The sequence below is a fragment of the Nymphalis io genome, chromosome 20, assembly GCF_905147045.1.
Source record: "Nymphalis io chromosome 20, ilAglIoxx1.1, whole genome shotgun sequence".
In the NCBI taxonomy this organism is placed as follows: Eukaryota; Metazoa; Arthropoda; class Insecta; order Lepidoptera; family Nymphalidae; genus Nymphalis; species Nymphalis io.
Window position 1 is genome coordinate 7316462 of NC_065907.1, and position 23100 is coordinate 7339561.

Here is a 23100-nt window from a genome sequence, read left to right on the forward strand (position 1 = left end):
CTCGTATAAATAATATTTTTACAAATATGTAAAATATATTATGGTAACATTTAATTTAATAATCAATCGCTTGGGTGAATGAGAAATAGTATTTTTAAGGTTAACAAATGAAGAATATAGTGACACGAAAGAGATTCAATCGGATCTCCCTCTCATACGCATTGAAATACTATCTTAAGATACCGCTACAAAAAATAGATCAATGTCTTTTTATTCTAGCCATGTAGCGGCGTAGTAAGATCGTCAAAGAAATTTTATTGTGATTCGATTTTGTAATTCATTTATTGTATAAATTTCTAATAAAATTTAAAGCGAGAAATAAATAAAATAAATAATATCTTTTGGATTGAAAACGTACTTAAATATATGTACCTTTAAAGTACTTTGACTTCCTGTCGTTGTTTACGATGAAATATGAATTGTAAAAAATATATCCCGATCGCCATTACTACTAACATGTGTTAAATTAACGGTGTACAGTGAATTTGAATATCTGGCCAATGCTTATAAACAAAAGACATTTTGTCCAAATATGAATAGATTTTTTTTTATTAAAAAGTTTATTGTTCCTTTCAATTTTGGCGGGAGAGCTGGCACGTTGTTTTGTGATTGTTAAATGGTGATCTGTCAGCTGTCGTCGTCTGGCCTTCTCAACGCCTTCCATGGACTTCCATGGTTCAGAGGATTTTAGACCAAAATTAATAGTGCAATTGTGAAATTCTTGTTGTGACACAATTGATGTGGACTTTTGATGATGCATCACGTATAGGTGCGGATATGGATGGCACGCGAACGTGCCCAAGCTACGACGCCGGGTTTGACGCATGTGATCAATTGGGATCGCTTTTTGAGTGGTCGGGACGTGAACCTGCCAGGGTTTTAAGGCGACGTTGTCGCAGTGAAGGCGTTGATCGGTCGCCGTACGAGGATGCCGTGCGCGAGCCACACCGCTCCGCCGATAGCATTACTCGCCATCATCGTGCTCTACCCAGCAAGAGTTACTTTACTATAAACAACGGCCACAATTTCTGTTACGACAGATTTCATCACGAGTGTTCCCTTCCGGCTGCTGAAAACGGAGATTATCTAATGTCTCACGATACTAATATTCATCATGGGTAAGATACAGTAATATAACAATTCCTAACCTAATATGCCTATACACTTAAAAAAGTGTTTAAATAATTTATGTCAATACCCCTTTTTAGTTACCAACCAGGACGGACTAAATATCATAGATCAAGTCCAACAAGGCCATTATTAGTGACTACATTATCTAACACGAAGATTGATGATAGCCGCTTACCAAAAGTTGAAGAATTATTCGAGAAGATGGATCAAGATATGATGGAAGTGACAATGGCTAAACAACCTCTTAAATCAATACTCAATAATCCCTTGCCAAAGTCACAACCACATAGTATTCTTAAGAAACCCAAAAACAGATCATATCAGGATTCAAAGTCATCTCTAGAAGGAAGAAGAAGGCAAAGGGCTTCTAGTGAATCTGATAATTTTTATTGTAGTTTTCACATAGGCTCTCCAATACCAGGATATGACAGGTTAGTTTATTGTATTGTCAAAAGTATTTAAAACAATCTGGTTGGTTTAATGTTTATCATTTGTCAAATTGACAGTCCCTTTAATAATATTTAAAAAAACACTTAATTTATTGAAAAATAGTGACCAAATATGTAAATACCTTAATATTGTTATTGTTAATAGTAGAAATAAGTTAATAAACTTTGCTCTAAATGTAATGTGAAATTGTATACTTGTCCCAAAATCTTAAAATGAATATCTGATTTCAGCCATTTGTCATATCTCTCAAGTAACATGAAGCGGGCTAAAGATAATTCTGGTACAGGATATTCATATGGTACAGCAATTGCTGCTCTCGGCAATTCTCCAGCTAAAAATTCTCAGTTATACTCAAAGACTTCAAGATGTACATGTCGGGATAAAGTTATCATAGCACCAAAGGAGGATATATACAAAATGCATATTTTAAGAACCACTGCAATCAATAATGACACAGTTGATGATATTTCCGATGAAGTGGTGAGTGTCATTACTAACTTGATATTATTATTATTTTTTATTTGAAATAGGATAGTACTTGATAGTGAATGGTATACAATATATATACTAAATTATAATAGTATATAATAATATGCCTTACCTATAGACACTGGAATTGTTAAACATAAACCATCTCTTACATTGTCAATTTGCACCAACCTTGTCAATTTAGATATTATTTCCCTTGTACTTGTAGTTGGTACACTGGCACACTCACTTATGAACCAGAACACAACAATACTCAGTATTGCTTTGGTGCTATAAGTGACGAGTGCTGGGTACACATACCTCGTATTTACCCAGACGGGCTTGCCCAAATCCCTATCTCCAAATAGTTAGTAATAAGACTACTGCCTTGTTATTTACTGTTTACATTTCTATTATGATAATTGTTCATATTTTAACAAGATTTATATTAATTAATCATTTAGAAATTGATGTAGACAATAATAGAGAGAATAATGAACTAGAACAATGATAAGTTATGAGGTTATGGTTTTTGACATGTGACTTTAAGATATAAATAATCATGGACGATGGACAATGCTTACTAAACTTGCTTGAATATTATGTTAAGGCACCATATTTTTAAACTTCTATCAATGTGTATTCATAATCAAAAATACCCATATCAGAAAATATTATAGCGTCAATAATTAGTATCAGCATGCTAGTATGAGGTTTATAAGGTTATTTTTATGAGATTTTGGTCTTATTCTATTTCAATTATCGATACATATTTGCTATAAAAATATTATATAATTTTATTTAGAAAAAAAAATGTTTATTAGCATTATAGTGGTCATTTATAATCCCAATAATAAATAATAAAAAAAAAAATAGGCTAATATAAAAGTAAATTAAAATTTATTGTCTCATAACCTTCTGGAGATTATTATGTTTAGTTCAATGTTTTCTGATCCAATTTTTACTTGCCAACAATTCTTAAACCCTGTTCAAGGACTGCTTAATACTTATACTTTTACTGCTAAGTATATAAGTAAGCCAATTATTTTTTATAATAAATTTAGAAAATAATATTCTATTATATATTAGATATATAATTCACATAATATTAAGACAATCATGTTGAATAGATATGTATTTATAACTAGATTACAAGGTCTCATTCCATCATTCTGGAGATAGGAATTAAAATACAAATGATATTTTAGTTTTCTTTCTTCTTCATGAATACTACGTAATATACGTGTTTAAAATTTTTTTGAGCCACAGATTTGATATGATTTAAGCCTAAAAAAAGAACCATTTTCTTAAATTTACTAATTTAATTATTTTTTAAACCCAGTCCTTATTAACTAAATGTCTTGAAAATATATATTAATAGGATGGGACTATATTTGTTTTAGTTCTTTTATTTTCTTACTAATGTAGTAAGGCTATAATGATAGCGATTAAACTTTATTTTTATATTATTACTTTATATATTTTTTTATGCTTTCTTATACAGCTATCTCATATACTTTCTTTTTATTGTATTTTAAGTTGATTAATTATAATCGAAATGCCTGGGCATTTCGAATATAAGAACTTATTTTGTTTTATTTAAAAAAAGTTTTCATTAATAATATCCCCACAAAATTTATAAAAAAAATATATTTCATGAACAGATAATTTTTTTATTACAGTTTAACTATATTTATATCATTAGTAAGACAATTGAAGTATTCGTTTTTATAACATGAGTCTCCAAAGTTATTACTATGTTGAATATTTCAGAGTACACAGATAATAAATTAACATAATAATCGTAAATTCGTGATTTTTATCATGACTATCAGTAATTTAATTGATATTTCGATTTTTAATTATTTAACAAAGGGCAGTTTACACACGTTTCGAGTAAGATAAAGTTAATAACATATTTAATATGTTTTACATATATTTTTTTACATATTATTATATATTTATGCTTAAATAATAATCTATTCTTATTCTAGTTTGTCATCGAGGTCTTCTGATAGTACTTAATATACATAGTTGGTGTTAGATTTATCTATCTATGTAACACCAAGTAACAGACTTCAAAACATAATCTTTGAACACATAAATCTTAACAAGATTCATGTGTCATTGGACCTCTTTGATTAATCTAAATAATATTGAGATACTCGATTGCTATTTCTGTATTCGGGAATTTCGTGAACTTTCAATATGTAGCTAGAAGTAATTTGTAGACACACTACTAATATATTGTATTCAATAATGAAACTTTGCAAGTTTAAAAGTAAATACACGTTATTATTTTTTATTTTTTAATAGCTACCGCCCGCGGCTACGCTCGCGTATGAAAGGAGGGTGGTGTATGTGTTATGTCGCTGTATGAGCTATCTCTAATCTAAATTTCATCCAAATCCGATGAGTAGTTTTTGCGTGAAAGAGTAACAAAGTTCCATCCACTCATTCTTACAAACTTTCGCATTTATGTTGTTTGTAGGATTATTGTAGATAGAAAAAAATGGTAATACTGTTATTTATACTATATTTGTTATGAATAATTTTATTTCTCGGATTAACATAAACGTTTAAGTAAGGAGTTTCGATATATTTGCTATGTCCGATACTAGAAATACACTGCCTACTTATTATAAAATATTCAAACTAAATTAGCATGTTAGCGGTAGTCTTATTGTCATTGAAAATTAGATTTTATAAGTTGTATTTTAAGGCGATTTCACGGTTCGTTAAACACCTGGCACATCCCAGTACGGCGCCTACGAAATATTTACGCGTTTTGTTCAAATAACAATAAACCTTATCGGTATTTGAATAAGGTAGATAATTGTTGTAAAATTGTTATAATAAAAAGTATATTAAGGACTACTACACTGACGCACAAATTGCTGCATGAAAGGGTTAAAGCAGTTGTAGTTTTTTATTTACCACCAAGTCGATTAAGGAAGGGTGTATTCTCGTGCGATAGCTGACAGCAAATGTACGTTCGAAATTTAAAAAAAAAATGCAAAACTGCCCGTATTGTTAGTATAAGTTGAGATTTTTTTTTTCGTTATCATTATTTTTTAATATTACATTATTTTCAATTTAAACGAGTTTTAATTCGTGATACGCTCGTTTGTGGGTGGCCTGTCATATTTTCGCACAATGTAAATTGTTTACACAAGCGCGAAGCCGCATCTATCGTGTTGCGGAAGTTCAGTATTTTTTTTTTCACGAAGATATTTTCGATGTTACCGCGAAGTGTTGTGACGACAGGTTTTAATGCGAGACGATTACATTGTGGTACGAAAATATTGAACAAGTAGTGACTATGAACATGTTTACGAATGCTAATTATAGTGGTCCAGATATCGTCGAATTGACTCATTCATTATCACCATGCCATCGTTGAAAAATATTATATCAAAGTTATGTCACTCTGTAAGTTTTTTTTCGTTTTTATCTATATATACTACGTATCATTTATTTATTTTATTTAAACAGTTAAGTTTTAATTTGCAACGATTATTTGTTTCTTCTGTTTCCATCTTCATGATCAAACTGATTTCAGTTACTGCTGCTATTTATATTTCGATAGCGTTATATAATAGAGTATAAATTTCTTTTTTTTTATATCAAATCTTCGCATTCGTTGCGTCGTTGTTGAATATTGCGATTACCATTTTGGACTTGATTAAGATCATCATCCAGTGAATGAAATTACGAGATCATAGGAATATTTCACTGATGTTTATCAGTAATATAATAACAATGCAAAATAAATTCGTAATACATTCTTGTTACGAAGATTACACTTCGTTGATATTTTACGAGTTCATATTTTACGGTGGTAATAACAGTCGTTACTTGCCTGCGTTTGAATTCCTTACCATTGACGAATACGGGTGACTTGACTGCCGTGACGTATCCACCTTCGAATTCCATACATCATCAATCTTTAAATAGTCAAATTCATAATGAACTTGATGCATCTTTTACCGAAACATTCTCTGATAGTCCACTAGAACACGTGAGTGGGTTCAGGCTCTTATTGCGGTAGCGATTCACGAGACCGGGCGTTATGCCAAATGTACGAAATGTCAATACGATGCATTAATACCCTTACCACCACACCGTTTCGATGCTTAATCGATCGACTGCATGGATTTAAAAAATTTTTTCTTTGAAACTTCATACGTTTATCCGAAAATCGTCAGGATTCATAAAAACCGGGATCCGAATCACGGAAACCTTGACATGATTACGGTTACGTTTAAAAAAAGATCGTTGACGAATCCAAGGTGCGGTATGTGCAGTGAAATAAGTAATAAAGTGGTTCTCTTGGTGTTCCAGTGATGGTTGCCAAAGGCATCCGTGAAACGGAACTGCGCAGCGCTGGTAAATTGTTGTATTAATATATATATTTTTTTCGTGGCTATTTCTGTACCAACTAAAGTGTTGCTTTATTGTTAACCTGTTTAACGCTTTCCACGTGGCAAGCACGGTAGTAACGTGTTTTCAATTTACTGATAATTTAATAGTAAGTGCTCTTATCATTCTACATTTTTTTTAAATAAGGATTTACAATACTATTAAATTTTTTTATTGTTATAAGTTAGAAAATTACTTCATTGTTATATTAAAACGTTTTGAAATATCATGAATATTTACTAACTCCGCTTGTCGTAATTTAAAATGATTATAATATATATTTCAATTAAAAATAAAATGAGTTTGTACCTTTTTTTTTAGAGTTAGTTAACGTTAGTTGGTTATAAATATATAAACTTTCTCATGTGTTTATAATATTACTATTTAATAAGACCCATAGCAATGTACGGTATACGCGATTTCTTTATATAAATCGCTTATTAAAAAACCGTCTATATTTTGAATATTCTTTTAAAATAATCGAGACGTTCTATTTTTTATCACGTGATTTTTTTAATAATATTCTTGTCTTAAGTAAGTATTCTGTATAGTTCGGAAAATAAAATAAAGCAATACAAATTGGAAATTAGCAATAACAACGCTTAACGATTTTTTTTTTATTTTAGTATAAATAATAATAATAGATTTATACATTTGGACATATTTGCTCCGCCATAGTCTTAAACTGAAAAATAAACCCATCAATTAACAGTAATGTTTTCATCTTTTTCGAGATCAGCGTTATGCTGACCAATCAAACATAGTTTACGTGTCTAATTCGGATTATACTTGCTTGTTAAATCTTTGTTCAATATATTACTCTAACTATAACGAAAAGAATCACCTCACATTTGAGAAAAATCTGCGAAATTTACGGTCACTGCTCAGCTCGTGATGGTTGTAGCGTTAAGTTCTTAAGCCTAGACTTAACTTTTTCAATAAAGAACTTTTTAAAACCGAGCTGGTAGTTTCAGATAATACCGTTTTCAAACACACAAACACTCCAGTTTTATAATATTAATAGCTGTGCCAATCGATGCCTCGTGGTTACACTAGAATATGAGGATAGAACATAACCACGGACATTGTTAACTAAATATTTGTACAGTTTGCACGGTCATGGTTATAATTCTGTTCCGTAGTGTCATAGACTGAAGGTATATAGCCTATAACATTATTAAATAAAATAGTTTATGTAAAGCAAACATTACAAAATACCCAGTTATATAATATACTTTGTCTAACCGGTGGTTAGGTTTTGTGCAAGCCTGCCTGGTGGGTACCATCCGCCCACTCATATTTACGATGTATTGCTGTGTATTAAATTACGGACACAAAGTATATAACATCTTTTAAAAACACTTACTTATAAAAGTATCTTAGTGGCCGTTTAGTTCAACACTAATTTCGCTCTTTCTTTCTTTATTGATTTGACATTCGAAAGAAGAAGACACAGCGTTGTTTCACTAATTATCCGCTAAGAAACGTACATAAGTCCGATAGTTTAGGACTAGTCCATATTTCTCGCAATTTTATACAATTTCCGCAAGCTAAGTTAAGCACTTATAAAAAAAGATGGCTCATTTGTAAATATTCCTAAAATATATATAAATAATACTCTCTAAAATACTCTGTATAAACTGTATGGCTAATCATTCCAGTTCAAGGTGCTGTTGATTGACAATGTCAACCACATTCGACGGTATCAACCCGTTACTCGTCTTTGTAAATTCCTTTATTTTCCAATAAAGCTCTTTAACTGGCATGTGGAATTTAAGAAATATTGCGGTGAATTTTGTTGTGTATTTGAGCCAAGTGTCCCAATATTTAGATAAATATAATAGTAACTATTTCCACTTCATACCTGCGCGTATAATTTAGCGCTATTTCAGTGTTCAAAATCAAATAAAATACGGAATACTGGCTTTGTCACCTTTCCAATACAATATTTTATGAAGACAAAGTGCAAGATCTCAGCAATATTACGCGTTTACCCAGATCTTAGCCAATTCAAAATAATTGTGCTTATTCTAGAAAATGTTTTCTAAAAATAATCTAATAATCGCCTAGAGAAAACATCGTGAGAAGAAAACATCGTCACATGCAGGTTATGTGACGAAAACATTTCTGCCTCATGTTTATCTACCAATCCGCAGTGGAGTAGTGTAGTGTAATGAACTCCAAAATTACTCAAAATATTCATGCTTCATATAACATCTGTAATTGTGTTTTAGACAAATTATCAAAACTTTAATCATTTTTATTTATCATATCCAGTTTTTATATAAACTGTTTAGGTACTTAAATATATTTGTATTCTTTTATTAAGTATTTGTGACGTATATAACCTCTTTTTGTAATCTTTGCGTAATTGTTTATCACCAGCCTCGCCAAGATACTCATACGCCTACACGGCCCGCGGTCAGCCCCGCGCTGCCCGTCAGCTCGGTGACTGCGATACCTGCTGCGAAGAAACCCGTCAAGACCAAGAAGAAGACTAAGACGAAAGCGAAGGTCACTAAGATGAAGATTAGCAGTAGGGAATGTAACGGAGTCGATGGGGAGGCCGATGAGTGAGTCTTTTAATAATAATGTCAGAAATTTTGGACAACTATCAAAATAGAACGGTTTAGGAAGGTTTCACAAAAATTTAAAGCATGCTATGCAAATATTTTGCATGATTCAGCATCGATGTTGCGATCAATAGTTCAAAAGATTCTATGTTCAAAAACCGCGTGATTTGTATTTCTAATTTCTAAACTTTCGTCCTCAATAATCCTATCAAAGAAAACATCTTAGGAAAACTCGTGTGTTGGATAGAATACTGCCACATGGGTATCCTCCAACCCCCATTAGAGAAGCGTAGTGGAATAACCTCCAAAACCCCTTCTTGAGAGGAGAGGAAGATTTTGCTCTGCAGTAGGACTTTTATAGTATTACTATTGTTTTTTTATAGAATAGGATGGCGGACGAGCATATGGGCTACATGATGGTAAGTGGTCACCAAACGCCCTTAGTCATTAGCATTGTAAGAAATGTCAACCATCGCTTACATAGCCAATGCGCCACCAACCATGGGAACTAAGATTTTATGTCCCTTGTGTCTGTAATTACACTAGCTCACTCACCCTTCAAACCGGAAAACAACAATATCAAGTATTGCTGTTTTGCGGTAGAATATCTGATGAGTGGGTGGTACCTACCCAGGCGAGCTTGCACAAAGCCCTACCACCAGTATTGTTTCTTTATTAACACATTTTGTAATACGATTTCTTATAATAATATATAAAAATGAATCAAATCTTGTATTCAATCAAAGGTATATTTAAAACAAATATAAAACCATTATCGTTTTACAGTTCCCACAGCCGTTCACCGTCACCAGATCCGACATTGGAGACATGGCGGATGGAAACAGATGCAGTGACAGTCATAGAGAAACAAGAAAAGCTCCCCGTGCCAATAAAGAGCGATATAGAACAGAACTCTATGATCAAGTTGACTAGCAAACTCAATGGAACCGTCGTGTCTCTTAAGAAAACACCATCGAAAGGTAAGATTGGTTACATATATTTGGAAAACAAAAACTCCGAAAGTGAGTTTTGTTTGTTTGTTATTCTTTCACGTTTTAAATCCTACGACAGATGTACAATGTTTTAGATCCCTCGTGTTATATTGTATTATGTAAGATATGTATTTACTTCACTTAATAGTAAAAGCAGGGAATCTACACTAACAGTAACAGCCTGTTAATGTCCCACTGCTGGGCTAAGGCCTCCTCTCTTTTTTGAGGAGAAGGTTTGGAACTTATTCCAACACGCTGTTCCAATGCGGGTTGGCAGAATACACATGTGACATAATTTCAATGAAATTAGGCACATCCAGGTTTCCTCAAGTCAAGCACGAGATGAATTATAAACACAAATTAAGCACATGAAAATTCAGTGGTACTGGCCCGGGCGATTAGGATTCACGCGTTCTAACCACTAGGCCATCTCGGCTATATCAGGGAATCTGTCTATTGATATTTTATTATGATGATTTCCACCTAATCGATGTGGCCATGACAGCCTTTCTCAAAGAAGACTAGCCAACTGCGCAGGCAAATTACTATTTCTATATCCTAAACGATAGCTGAACTTCAATTTATTGGTCTCCTTATGCATTCATACGCCTATTGAGCTAAAACAGCAGTTAAACTTAAATTGATTAAGATAACTTATTAAACTTCGTATATTACTTCGTATATTTAAAGTATTATTCAATATTCAAGCCAAAGGAAATTTAAATAAAATTGTCTAAAAAACTATTTCATCTGTCCTTAGGCAATGCATTAAACGCGACTCGAAACAAATTTGGTCATCGTATTACTCTTTCTGGCCACCCTCTCTGTTTAGGAAATGATATTAACTTGGGTATATTACCAAATTAGCCATAAAACGATAAAACTATTCGAGAAAATTTATATTATTAAATTGTTACTTAACTTGAAATGGTAAATAGATGGTAGTGATCGTAAAAATATATGGACCCCACATAAGATGCAGTAAGTCCCGCGTACACATTCTGGTGACATACATTATTATACATGTAGTTTAATAGCGTAGTTTCTAAATGGATAAAAATAATTATATATTTAAATAAAATATTCTATTCTATTCCAAGGTCGCAACGCGTTCTTGTAATAAAAAAAATAGATTTGATAATTTTCAAAGCTGGCAACATAGGTGAAAACAATTTTCAACAACAAGGTTGAAAAATTAATGGTATTCGAAATTAAAAACATTCATTTATTTGTTCTCAATTGTTTTGTGTGAAATATTCGTGGCATTGGGAATTTTATTTTTAAGATGTTTTAAAAAAAAGCAACAAATGACGCAAGTTATAAAATATCAGACGAAATTCTTAAACAATTTTGACTTTAAACTTATTTAAACATAATATATAATTAATATTTGAAAGTAAATAAGGTAATGGCATATGTTCTCCAGTGAGATATTGGTTGCAAGCCAGTGACTAATACATTAAATACATATTACTACTGGTGGTAGAGCTTTGTGCAAGCTCGTCTGGGTAGGTACCACCCACTCATCAGATATTCTACCGCAAAACAACAGTACTTGGTATTGTTGTGTTCCGGTTTGAAGGGTGAGTGAGCCAGTGTAATTACAGTCACAAGGGACATAACATCTTAGTTCCCAAGGTGACGCATTGGTGATGTAAGCGATGGTTAACATTTCTTACAATGCCAATGTCTATGGGCGTTGGTGACCACTTACCATCAGGTGGCCCATATGCTCATTCCTCCTTCCTATTCTAAATAAAAAAAAAAATTATATTAATCTCAACACACACATTCAGACACCCATTTATATATTTAAATAGTCATAATTCATGTTATAAGATTTTTATATTGTGTAATCTTTATGGCATTATTTTATATTTATTCATCATAGTGTAAAAATAAATTGTAACATTGTTGAATGCACATATTGTAGTAATGATATTTCATATATCAACGTTTGTGTTTTACAGAGAAACCTAACAAGGATCAACAATTTGTGACCGCTTTACACACAACTAATCCCTTCAGAACAATAGCGATACGGAAAGGTTACACTGAATTTGATGAAAATTGTTTATACTGCAATAAATTTGGCTTTAAAGTTGATAAATTTAGCTAATCTGCTGTATCACTATGAATCATAGCTTACGACATTTATAGTCTAAAATAGTGATAATTTATTTCCACATTCGCGCTAGACTATTTTAAAATTACAAAATAATCTTTCACAATATATATATATATATACATACACACAGAATTATAATGTTTGTTATTATTATTGTTGAAAATGAAAATACGTTTTATATGTAGTATAGACTCGGACACAGAATAAGCCAGAATCCGCTTTCGATCGCATTTACGCTCCGCACCTCCTCACCCGCTGAATGTTGCTAGCTCGAGCGTATTCATGATGGACGTGACTTTGACCATAAAATAAATTATTATATTAAATAATTAATATATTTATATCTGGCTAACAGATACAATATGAAGCTGTGATTTTTATTGTGATTTTGTAATTTGGAAAGTCACAGACGGCATAGTTAAATTAAAATTGACAGCGCAACCAACTTCAAACCCGTTGTATGTGCTAATGTTACACACGCCAATCCGTGAAATCACACTATTTGGGTGTGACTTATGTCCTCTCCCCTTAGTGCGCGTTGGCGGCTTTTGGCTTATTCTGAGAGCATATATTTCAAATAATATATTTAGTAACTGATTTAGCTTACATATTTGTTGCATAAAAATAGTTATTTATATGTATACCTCGAATTTATTAAATTAGAAATTGAAACAAAATGTAATTGAAAAGTTTTTTTTTTTAAATGTTATATATACTTTTTTTTACAGAATCAACTCCAAGTTTACCGGAGTCACTGACCAGTTGTCTCCGATCATCACTCTTCCCTCGAGTACCGCCTTATCTGAAGTTCATTAGTCACGATGAGACAGTTCCACTCAAAATACCAAACGCCATTCAGAAACATCTTAAGTGGAAGCTGACGACCATAACTCCAATAGTTGTTAAGAAAACTTTGACGAATTCCGGATTTAGATTAGTTAAGAGCGAGTGTGATACAGCGGAATGTCCTCAAGAAGGTATTGTTTTATTTAATATGTAAAGTGAGAAAATTTAATATAGGATAGTAGCAAATATATCATTTATCCTTTAAATCTATTATATTATTTAAATATATCTATTTTGCATTTATATAGTGTTAACATTTTTAGAAACTGTAGATTGGATAGGCATATGGGGTAAACATATGAAATCGATAATGTTTCGAGCCATTAAAGACGGACAGAAGATGAACCATTTCCCGGGCACTTTTCAAATCGGTCGCAAGGATCGACTTTGGCGGAACCTTCAGAAGTTAGCGTCGAAGTATGGCGTCGCTGAGTTCGGTATAATGCCTAAAACCTACGTTCTGCCGCACGATTTGAAGATATTGAAGCACGATTGGGAAAAATATGCCGCTAACAACGAAAGATGGATTATAAAACCTGTAAGTATTCGTTAATTGTAATTTTCGTAGGAATTACTTTCATTACATATTGAAAGAAATTTGCTATAAATAAAAGCATAACATTTACTTAAAAAAAAAGTCAAAGTAAAATTTATCAACATATGTCAGCCTTATTGTACAACCATATTTATTATGTTAAGCTCTTCTGTATTCCTTTACTTTGTGTTGTATACAATATAAGACTTCCTAATTATATTTATCTAATGATTAACGATTGAGAAAAGTATACTTTTGCCAGTATGATTTATTAGCATCGTTATTATTTATTTCTAGCCCGCTTCAGCCCGTGGGACTGGTATCAAAGTTGTATCTCGATGGACTCAAATACCCAAAAAGAAGCCGGTGGTTGTTCAGCGTTACGTATCGAAGCCATACTTGATCAATGGTAGCAAGTTCGATCTGAGATTGTACGTGCTCGTGACGTCAGTACACCCGTTACGAATATATTTGTATAAAGATGGGTTAGCTAGGTTTGCTTCGGGTAAGATTATACTTTCAATAAAAATAAATTAAACATTAAATTTTGACAGGTAAAATAAATAATGCATAAATGGAATTTTGTTGAAAGTTAAGTAAAAGTTGTTAAAGTATATGTGTATATTGTTTTTCAGTAAAATACAACGATGAGCTGTCGTCATTGAATGATAGATACATGCATTTAACAAATTACTCAATAAATAGACTCTCTAAAAATTATACTCCGAACGAAGATTTCGCGGCTTGTGAAGGACATAAATGGTAAATAAGTTGTTATATTTTTATTATATTATAAATGTTAATATGAATAAAGCCGTGTAGAATATAGAATTTATATCTCAATTTGTGAGTTAATAGAATCGAGGCAAGCAAAATATACATGGATTTTTTGTTTTAAAATTTACTAGCTCAGCTATATAATTTTTTAATTTACAAAAATATAATATTTGTTCTATTTTACTACATATTCCACTATTAAACCAAATTTAAGTTCATTTGTTCTAATTTCTCATTACATCGACCTTTAATAAGATTACGTAAGTTGTTGCCGAGATGACCCAGTGGTAAGAACGCGTGAATCTTAACCGATGATCGTGGGTTCAAACCCAGGCAAGCACCATTGAATTTTCATGTGCTTAATTTGTGATTACAATTCATCTCGTGCTTTACGGTCAAGGAAAACTTCGTGAGGAAACCTGCATGTGTCTAATTTCACTGAAATTCTGCCACATGTGTATTTCACCAACCCGCATTGGAGCAGCGTGGTGAAATAAGCTCCAAACCTTCTCCTCAAAAAGAGGCGAGGAGGTCTTTAGCCCAGCAGTGGCATATTTACAGGCTGTTACGGAAGTTGTTGCCTTGGACTCTTGTTTTAAACTGAATTTTACCAAAAATAATATTTGTAAATTAGATAACAAATGTGTTTGAATGCACAACTAATATTATAATAATAAATTTTACAGGACACTTCAAACCCTTTTTCAATACCTCAAGACTGAACAGAATGTAGACATAAATGCGTTGTGGGAGTCTATTAAGGACTTAGTTATCAAAACTATTATAGCCGGCGAAGCTAGCATCAGTTCGTTAACTAAAGCTAATATAACTTCTAGATATAACTGCTACGAGTTGTTCGGTATTGATGTGCTTCTAGACGAAGATCTGAAACCTTGGTTGTTGGAGGTGAGTATATATTTTTTTGGATTTAACATTTTAAATTAATGTCTTTATTTAATATGTTTTAATAATTTTTTGCCAAAGAAAATTAATGTTATTTAAAGGCATTGTGTTTGCCTCTTTGGTATAACTAATATTTAGCGTTACGAATATAATTAACATAACCCTGTGTACTCTGTAGGTGAACATCTCGCCCAGCCTGCACAGTGCGTCGCCGCTCGACATACACGTGAAGGGCCCGCTCGTGGCGGCCGTGCTCAACGCCGCACAGTTCCACGTGCCGCGCGCCGAGCAGGTACACGCACATATTGACACACCTCGACACACACGTGAAGGGCCCGCTCGTGGCGGACACGCACACACTGACACACCTCGACACACACGTGAAGGGCCCGCTCGTGGCGGACACGCACACACTGACACACCTTGACACACACGTGAAGGGCCCGCTCGTGGCGGACACGCACACACTGACACACCTCGACACACACGTGAAGGGCCCGCTCGTGGCGGCCGTGCTAATATGGAACTTTGATCTGTCACTCAACTTTATATAATCTCACATATAAGATTTAATCACTTTTTGTTTTTGCATTTCAGACGGGGCTGCCATATGACAGTAGATTGTATACAGTATATTTGTCCAAAGAAGAGAGGGATAAACATATTATCTACACAAACATGGAAGATCGAGATCTGGTAATCTATTGATTATTACTGCTGTCCAAAAATTTTATTCGTTAATTTTTATAGTCGCTAAGCCGTGTGTTACTGTTTCGAGACTCAACTACTGCTACACACGGGAAGTTCGCAATATTTATTTGCTTGTCTCGGAAAGCACGTATAGACGCCGGTGCTGCAACTGAACTCTTTCAAGTCGTAAAAGGTTTCCATCGGACTGTTATAGTAAAAGAAAAGAGAGACATTCTCATCGGTGCATTATAATATTTTCTGCGACAACTGCTATCTCCGTTGAGATCGTCCACCTGACCGAAATCCGATTAGGAGAACTTAATTATGAAAAAGTATAACAGTATGATTACGCGCCTTTGCAGTACCTCCGGGACATCCTATCGACGCTGACGCCAGACGACGTGCGCCACCTGCTGCAGGCGGAGGACGAGCTGACGCAGAGCGGCGCCCTGCAGCGCGTGTTCCCGACCCGTCACTCGCACAAGTACCTGCCCTATCTCGCCGGCCCGAGGTACTACAACCGGCTCTTTGACGCCTGGGAGACTCGGTACGCGGAGGACAGGGAGCCTGGTGAGTACGACAGTTCACTGTTTTTGCCTTTTTTTAATTCGGGTTATAAATTACCTATGTCTTCACTTTTAACATATTACCGAAACTACAACTCATATTATTCCTTGATACACCTTTATTCTATTATTTGTCAGACATTAAACTTTTACAATAACAAATACTAACTTTTTGTCCGAATTCTGGCAGAAATGTGTACAATGATATTTTCTTTTACTTATTAATAGGTTTTAAAAGTTTACAATTATTGTTATTGTATTATTGAGTAGTGTAAAATGCAGCTTCGTTGAACTTATGGTTAGATAAAAGGCCGAGGACCTGGCTTCAAACCCCAGGTTTGTCCATTAAAAAGTTATCGGGAGTACACTCCCTTGCCTTGGAATGTCGTTCTCAAATCGGATGCATTAGATAAATTTAATCAACCGTATGTGTCTTCTTCGGCAGGTGTGGAACTGCTACGCGCACTGTGCGACATGGGCTACCATTTGCAGACGCCGGGCGTACCGCTCAAGGTAACGAGCCCTGCACGTTCGCGCACGCACGCGCACGCACACGTACATGCACACTTCACGCTCATGTCATTAAACGATTACTTGCCCGGGAATGTTCGAATGCGTATGAATTTCTCGAAATCAAACATCAATCTCTTTGCTTAATTTTCGCAATGACCCAACGCGAAACTGAAATCAAAACGATTGTTTCGAATATTCATCGCATAATAGTTGGTTTTACATAATAATATTTGGTTTATATATTATCGTACAAGCACTTATCCTGTTATATCGAGAATATGTTAAATATGAAACAATTATTTTTAATTGTTACCGTAAATACTTAATTACTTTCAGCACACAAATATATTCCGAATCGAAAATGATATTTCAATGTTGTACGATAAATATAATTTTTACTTAAATGTTATTTTCTCCTAAATATTTTTTAATAAAATATGTTTAATAACATCAGCGTGGAGTAACGCGTTTTCCTCTTCTAATGCCGTTCTTCATATATACATATTATTTATTTATCATATTGGGATTTGGTTATGGTCTCGTATATTGTATGTATGTATCATTTTCAATCTTCACTAGGATAAAAAAATATTCATTTATTTATTAAATTTAGTCTAATCAGATGAAGTTTCATCATATTTCACACTTAAAAATGACCTATGTTGACTGGCATCGTATTTTTTTGATAACGAAAACATAATAGTTAATGAAACATTATACTCATTTTTCTATATTGAAAAAAAAAAACGATAGAGTATTTTTTAAGTTAATATATTATTTTTTTGTCATTAGGTAACACCAACAGAAGTGAAGATTGAAAATAAACAAATATATTTTGTATGTTTATTTTATATGTTTACTTTATATTTATATATATTTTCATATTAATTATGTGTTTTATATTAAATTTTATATATTATTTTTCGAGATAAAGTTATAAAGAAATCACTGCCATCGTAGGATAGGTTAATGAGTTAGGAAATAAGTCAAAGAGTGTTATAATTGCAGGCCAAAACCGGAGTTAGTGTGGTGAGATATTTTCAGTTCAAGCATGACTTTTTGCCCTTTTTGTCAATTTTTATATAATCAACTGACCTCAATCAACTAGCTTTTTAAGAGAAAAAGTATTCACATTTCACGATAGGTGTATCTTCAAGATAATATGATAATATGAGGGTGTAGTATCAAATCTTATTATTGTAAATTTCCGGTATTTTATATTATTTAATATGCTACTTAATATATAATATTTTAAATGAATATTCATCACGTTAATATCGTTTGCATCTATATATTTGTAAAATAATGAAATTAAATTTTGTCTTTTTTTGGAATTCGTCAGCCTTAGCATGAATATTAAGACGTTTTTGTTGTGGCTGTCAGGGCAAAGTCACAAATGCGCTCAGGCGAGCGTACTTGGGTTGTAAACACGTCGCTCACAGTAAGTGCGTAGATAGGAACGGCCGAGAAAATATGGCAACGTCGACTCGAGCGACCACCTTAGTATTTTGTATCTGTACACAGCTAATGGAACCACTAGGGCTGCCATAGACAATAATAGCAGTTCGATATTTGAATATAGACATTAAAAGCTAGATACCTCAATGTTAGTGCTAGAACGTTTGAACGATATAAATACGAAAGCTAATGGAACACTGTTTTATTTTTTAGATCCGGGTATTTGAACTTGTATATTTGCATATTGTTGTTGATATGTTATTTTGTTAATCGTTTTAATTGTAAAAGCAACCAAATGAACATTTATAGAATGCATGATTGGATCAAAATGTGTATCCCTTGAATACTTCATTGACAATGTGTTCGAATTTTAAATTTAACTTAATTTAATAATGGTAACTTTTTTTAGAATTTCGTATTATAATAGAACAAAAAATAGTTTGTATAAAGTAAAATATGTAAAGGTGTAATTTCAATGTAGTTACATAATATAGTAGTTTATTGTAATTGATAAAATATTATTTTCAAAAAATAGAAATCGTAAAAGCTATATACATAGTGTATTTAATGAGAGCCGATGTTGTTTATTAATTATTTAGTTATTATGTAATGTATTATTTTTTAGTCGGCTACGTTTCGGGAGCTAGGAAATGTATATGACCTAACAGTTTTATTATCTTCATCATCATTGTAACAGGTAATACAAGTTTTGTTTAAACGCTAAAATGTGTTGTGGTCCATATATTTGTTATTGATTATTGTGCAGTTTAATTTTTTGTAGATGTTAAAGTCGGTTAATAGGACATTTTCATACGAGTTTTATATTTAGGAAGATAGCTCATTTACAATATTCATGTTTGAATATATTTTTTTTATATGTAAAACCTATTTATCTATACACATATTATCATTATATGCTATTTATTATTATTTTTTGTAATATATCATAACTTGAGCTTGAATATGCTTTTCAATTCATAGATACCCGTTTTTTTTTTTCAAATGAATCCCAACAAACGGACAATTGTTGTTTATGTATTGAAAATAGCAATTAATGTGTTTTATATCATACATTAATAGACAAAGGGTTTTGTAGTTGGTTGGTTCTAAAAAGTCTTCATATAATAAAATATTTATTAAATAAAGACTTTATAGATGGATTGATTTTTTTGTCTGTATTATAAAATATAGTCTCAATAATTAAATAATAGTTGTGATCATTTTAGGAGGAAAGTCGCATATTCGATCTTAATTTTTTTCAAGTTTCTGCTATTGCATTTTTGTAATATATAATTTAAAAAATACAAAAGCCTTATATTATAATAGCTTTTGGTTTATTTATCAAGATGTGCGACTCTTGTCTACTTTTTATTTTTGTTATCATTATCATTCACCCTCTTTCTTGTTCATACTTTTTTCGGTTATATGCTTGCTATACACTAACATCATGCACCATTTAACTCGCGAAATGTGCTGCGTTTTCATCTTATTATCGAAACGAAATATGTTATATCTATTATTATATATAGCTCTTACATTTTGTTGTCACTAATTTTTAATTAATTGATTCGTCAATGTTTCATCGAGAGCCGAGATTGTATTAAACAATTAATTGGTTCAAACAAAATTAAAGACATTGTAAGGATATCTTGATATATTGTATGTGTCGTATGTACATTCTGCTATATATACATATAGTATATATATATATATATATATATACATATAGTATATATATATATATATATATATATAGTATGTATATATATATATATATATATATATATATATATATATATATATATATATACCAACTGTATATAGTGGATACCCAACTAACACATGAATTCGAACAGTGAGGTGGTTTTAGTTCCGAACCATCTTCTCAAAAAGGAAAAGGTCTTATTCCAAAGTATTGAGACATTTACAGTCTTATGCTTTTTTAAACTATTATACTTTATATATTTGATATAGGTTATAATTTGTAGTTAAATATATAATTATATTATTAAATATAAAAATGGACTTAACATATACCTCTCCTACATTTTGTAATATTTACTTTCCTATATTTTTCCATATTTTACACCAAAGTATAATCATTCATTATTCGCTTTATTTTGTATTCATTCTCATTTAGACAAATTGCTTTAGCATTAAATATATCTAAATACTATAAGTAAGTAATATATAAGTTATTGTTTTAAGTATTTTGACTATATTTAAATCAGCACAAACGTAGACCACAAATGCCGTTTTACCGACCGTTGACTGTCCATCTAGATTTAGACAGTTTTTAGAAAAAACGTGTTATTCTTCTAAATAGAAGTAATTTAGCTTCTCATAGTTTATTTGACTAAATTATATTCAAAGACCTGAGTCTGTCGTATCGGGCTCCACCCGAATTGAATATATTCGCTGGACAGTGACGGTAGTAAGGCGGCAGGTTAGCGAGTGAGTAACGGTGCCCCCCTTCCCTCCCCGCCCCGCTCCATCTCCCGCTCCACTCCCGGTGTTGTAGCGGGCGGCGGCTCAGCAGTTGGATCGTTGCAGAATGACGTGGACGCGCCGTCGCCGCCCGCCTCGGAGAGGCCCTCTGTGCCCTCGCTCGCGTCGGAGCGGGCCTCCGCGGTCTCGCTCGGGCCCCTCACCCCCGCAGGCCCGCCGCGCGCCTGTGCGGACTCGTTGCCCCGCGCGCCCCCTCTCGCGCCGACCGCCGCGGTGCAGCCCCGCGCCTAGCACCGCGCCGGCCGCGTCACCGTCACCGTCGCCGCCGTCACCTTCGCCGTCACCGTTGCCGTCACCCCCGTCACCTCCGCGCACCGACCTCAACATGAACGAATGCGACGAAAAAGAACATTACTGACACGTGGCCTGTGCCAGCTTATACTTTCTGCTGATTTTAATAATCAAATATTGTAATGTAATGCGGCACGTATTAGCTTTATAAAATACATAGCCAAATCGACTAACTGTCAAAATTTAATGTAGCCGTCGACGAGTACCTTTAAGTTTATCATTAACTTGTGCTGCAAAATGTTTTACTTGAGTCATACTTGAGCCAAATATTCGACTCAAAAGCGCACTAGTTCCTGTTTTATGAAAAGATGTGTCTTAGCATAATCGATTGCAAATTAAAATATAAAATCCAAATAATTGGCAAATTTCTGCTTCTTACTCATGTTTACTGTTAATGCGATTAAAGTTTGACTATTAAAAAAAAAGGTTTTAAATTGAAAGAAGGTATAATATAAGGGAAGACAAATAAATAGTAACATACACTGTTATATGTGGGTCTTTGACTAGAACACACGACGCGTTTCTGTCGCAAGCAATAACGTTTGTAAGTGCAATTGGCATTTACACCTAACGGCTGTGAGTCCAAGGCCCCGTGTTTACTGGGGATTCCTATTACTTTAAATTCTTGTTAGAATATTTTTTACATGGCCTCACTGTTGTTAACTGCTGCCGTTGTTTGGCACGCGACACGCCTTGTGTGCTCCAGTTTATAAGATAGACAGGAGCTTAATTATCTTTAGTAATATATAGTTAAATAGAAGTTGCAGTGATAAAAATTAATAAGATTATATCAAACCACTCCGTCTTATAATATTTTGACATTCCTTATTTTACTTCATTATAATCCAAACAAATAATTATACGAAGAGAAAAAATTTGATGTCAAATAAATTTCAAGTATAAGGTCATGAAATATTTAACATAGAACTCGTCTTATACTTTGAAAAAAATAACGTCGAAAATAAATTGCATTTGATTATGTTAATATAAGGAATGTCTGGTTTGTCAATATGTATTTAAAAATTATTACAATGTGTTCATTGTATACCTAGTGTTGCTAGATTAGTGGATCGTGGTAAGCTTGTGATGTCATCGAATCGTGTTCAGATGTTCGATTAGAATCGATTTAAATTGTATGTGTATATATCATGGTATTAAAATAATCGATTTCAATTTTGATGTCAATAGTATTCATTCCTTTTGCGAAAAAAAGTTAATATGCTGTATACCTTATGGATTGTGTTTTAGGATATTTTAATTAAGGCTGCGTATTTATTTGTAATGATGTCCTTGAAATTATATGTTTGAAGCCGCCAGTACAAAAAATTAGTGTTTACTATTTGCATTTGAACATGGTTTATTTACATTAAAATAATTTTGGAAGATGGGAGAAAATATTATTGGTCCTAATTTATTGTATTGACGTCTTCATCGGTACATGTTGATAGATTATTTTCTCCGAACATATTTTATTGTACGACTAATGTTATTTTTTTTTTGTTACTTTTAACTACATATACTTTGGGCAGTTGATTTTTTACCTTCGGTTTTGAAACCTCGATTTTTATAAGCATGTCACGATATCGGTTATTTCTGGTCACAGTTATAAAATAGTTTTAAAATTGTTACAACCAAAGATGTCAGGCTATCAAATTGAGCAATTTCTTAATGATTTTGCGTTTACTCAAGCTGAACAACTTAATAATAAATATATACGCGTTTAATTAGTGTTTAGGTGTTTTTTTTATTTCCTCTTACAATTTTTTATTATTAAAAACCTTAAATACTTGAGACTTATAAGCTCATCTAGTTACTAACTAGACCACGTGGTAAGGCATTTATAGCGATT

General features: G+C 32.8%; 1 protein-coding gene across 7 annotated transcripts; it reads left to right on the forward strand.

The window, feature by feature from the left end:
• The first annotated feature begins 245 nt into the window (after window positions 1–245).
• On the forward strand, window positions 246–22981 carry LOC126776310 (tubulin monoglutamylase TTLL4-like). Of its 7 annotated transcripts, XM_050498730.1 has the most exons (17): window positions 247–1118; window positions 1209–1562; window positions 1812–2061; window positions 8857–9044; window positions 9831–10024; window positions 12007–12084; window positions 12893–13141; window positions 13274–13548; window positions 13843–14050; window positions 14181–14307; window positions 15009–15228; window positions 15404–15517; window positions 15823–15921; window positions 16278–16485; window positions 16927–16994; window positions 18378–18435; window positions 21006–21153. In XM_050498730.1, the coding sequence occupies exons 1-17, from the start codon at window positions 739–741 to the stop codon at window positions 21008–21010; spliced, it is 3075 nt and encodes a 1024-aa protein (XP_050354687.1). In that variant the 5' UTR covers window positions 247–738; the 3' UTR covers window positions 21011–21153. The 7 variants fall into 7 exon arrangements, with proteins under 7 accessions (XP_050354681.1, XP_050354687.1, XP_050354683.1 ...); XM_050498724.1 differs by lacking the exon at window positions 18378–18435 and having other exon boundaries at window positions 246–1118; window positions 20974–22981; XM_050498726.1 differs by lacking the exon at window positions 18378–18435 and having other exon boundaries at window positions 21006–21322.
• Window positions 22982–23100: the final 119 nt, after the last annotated feature.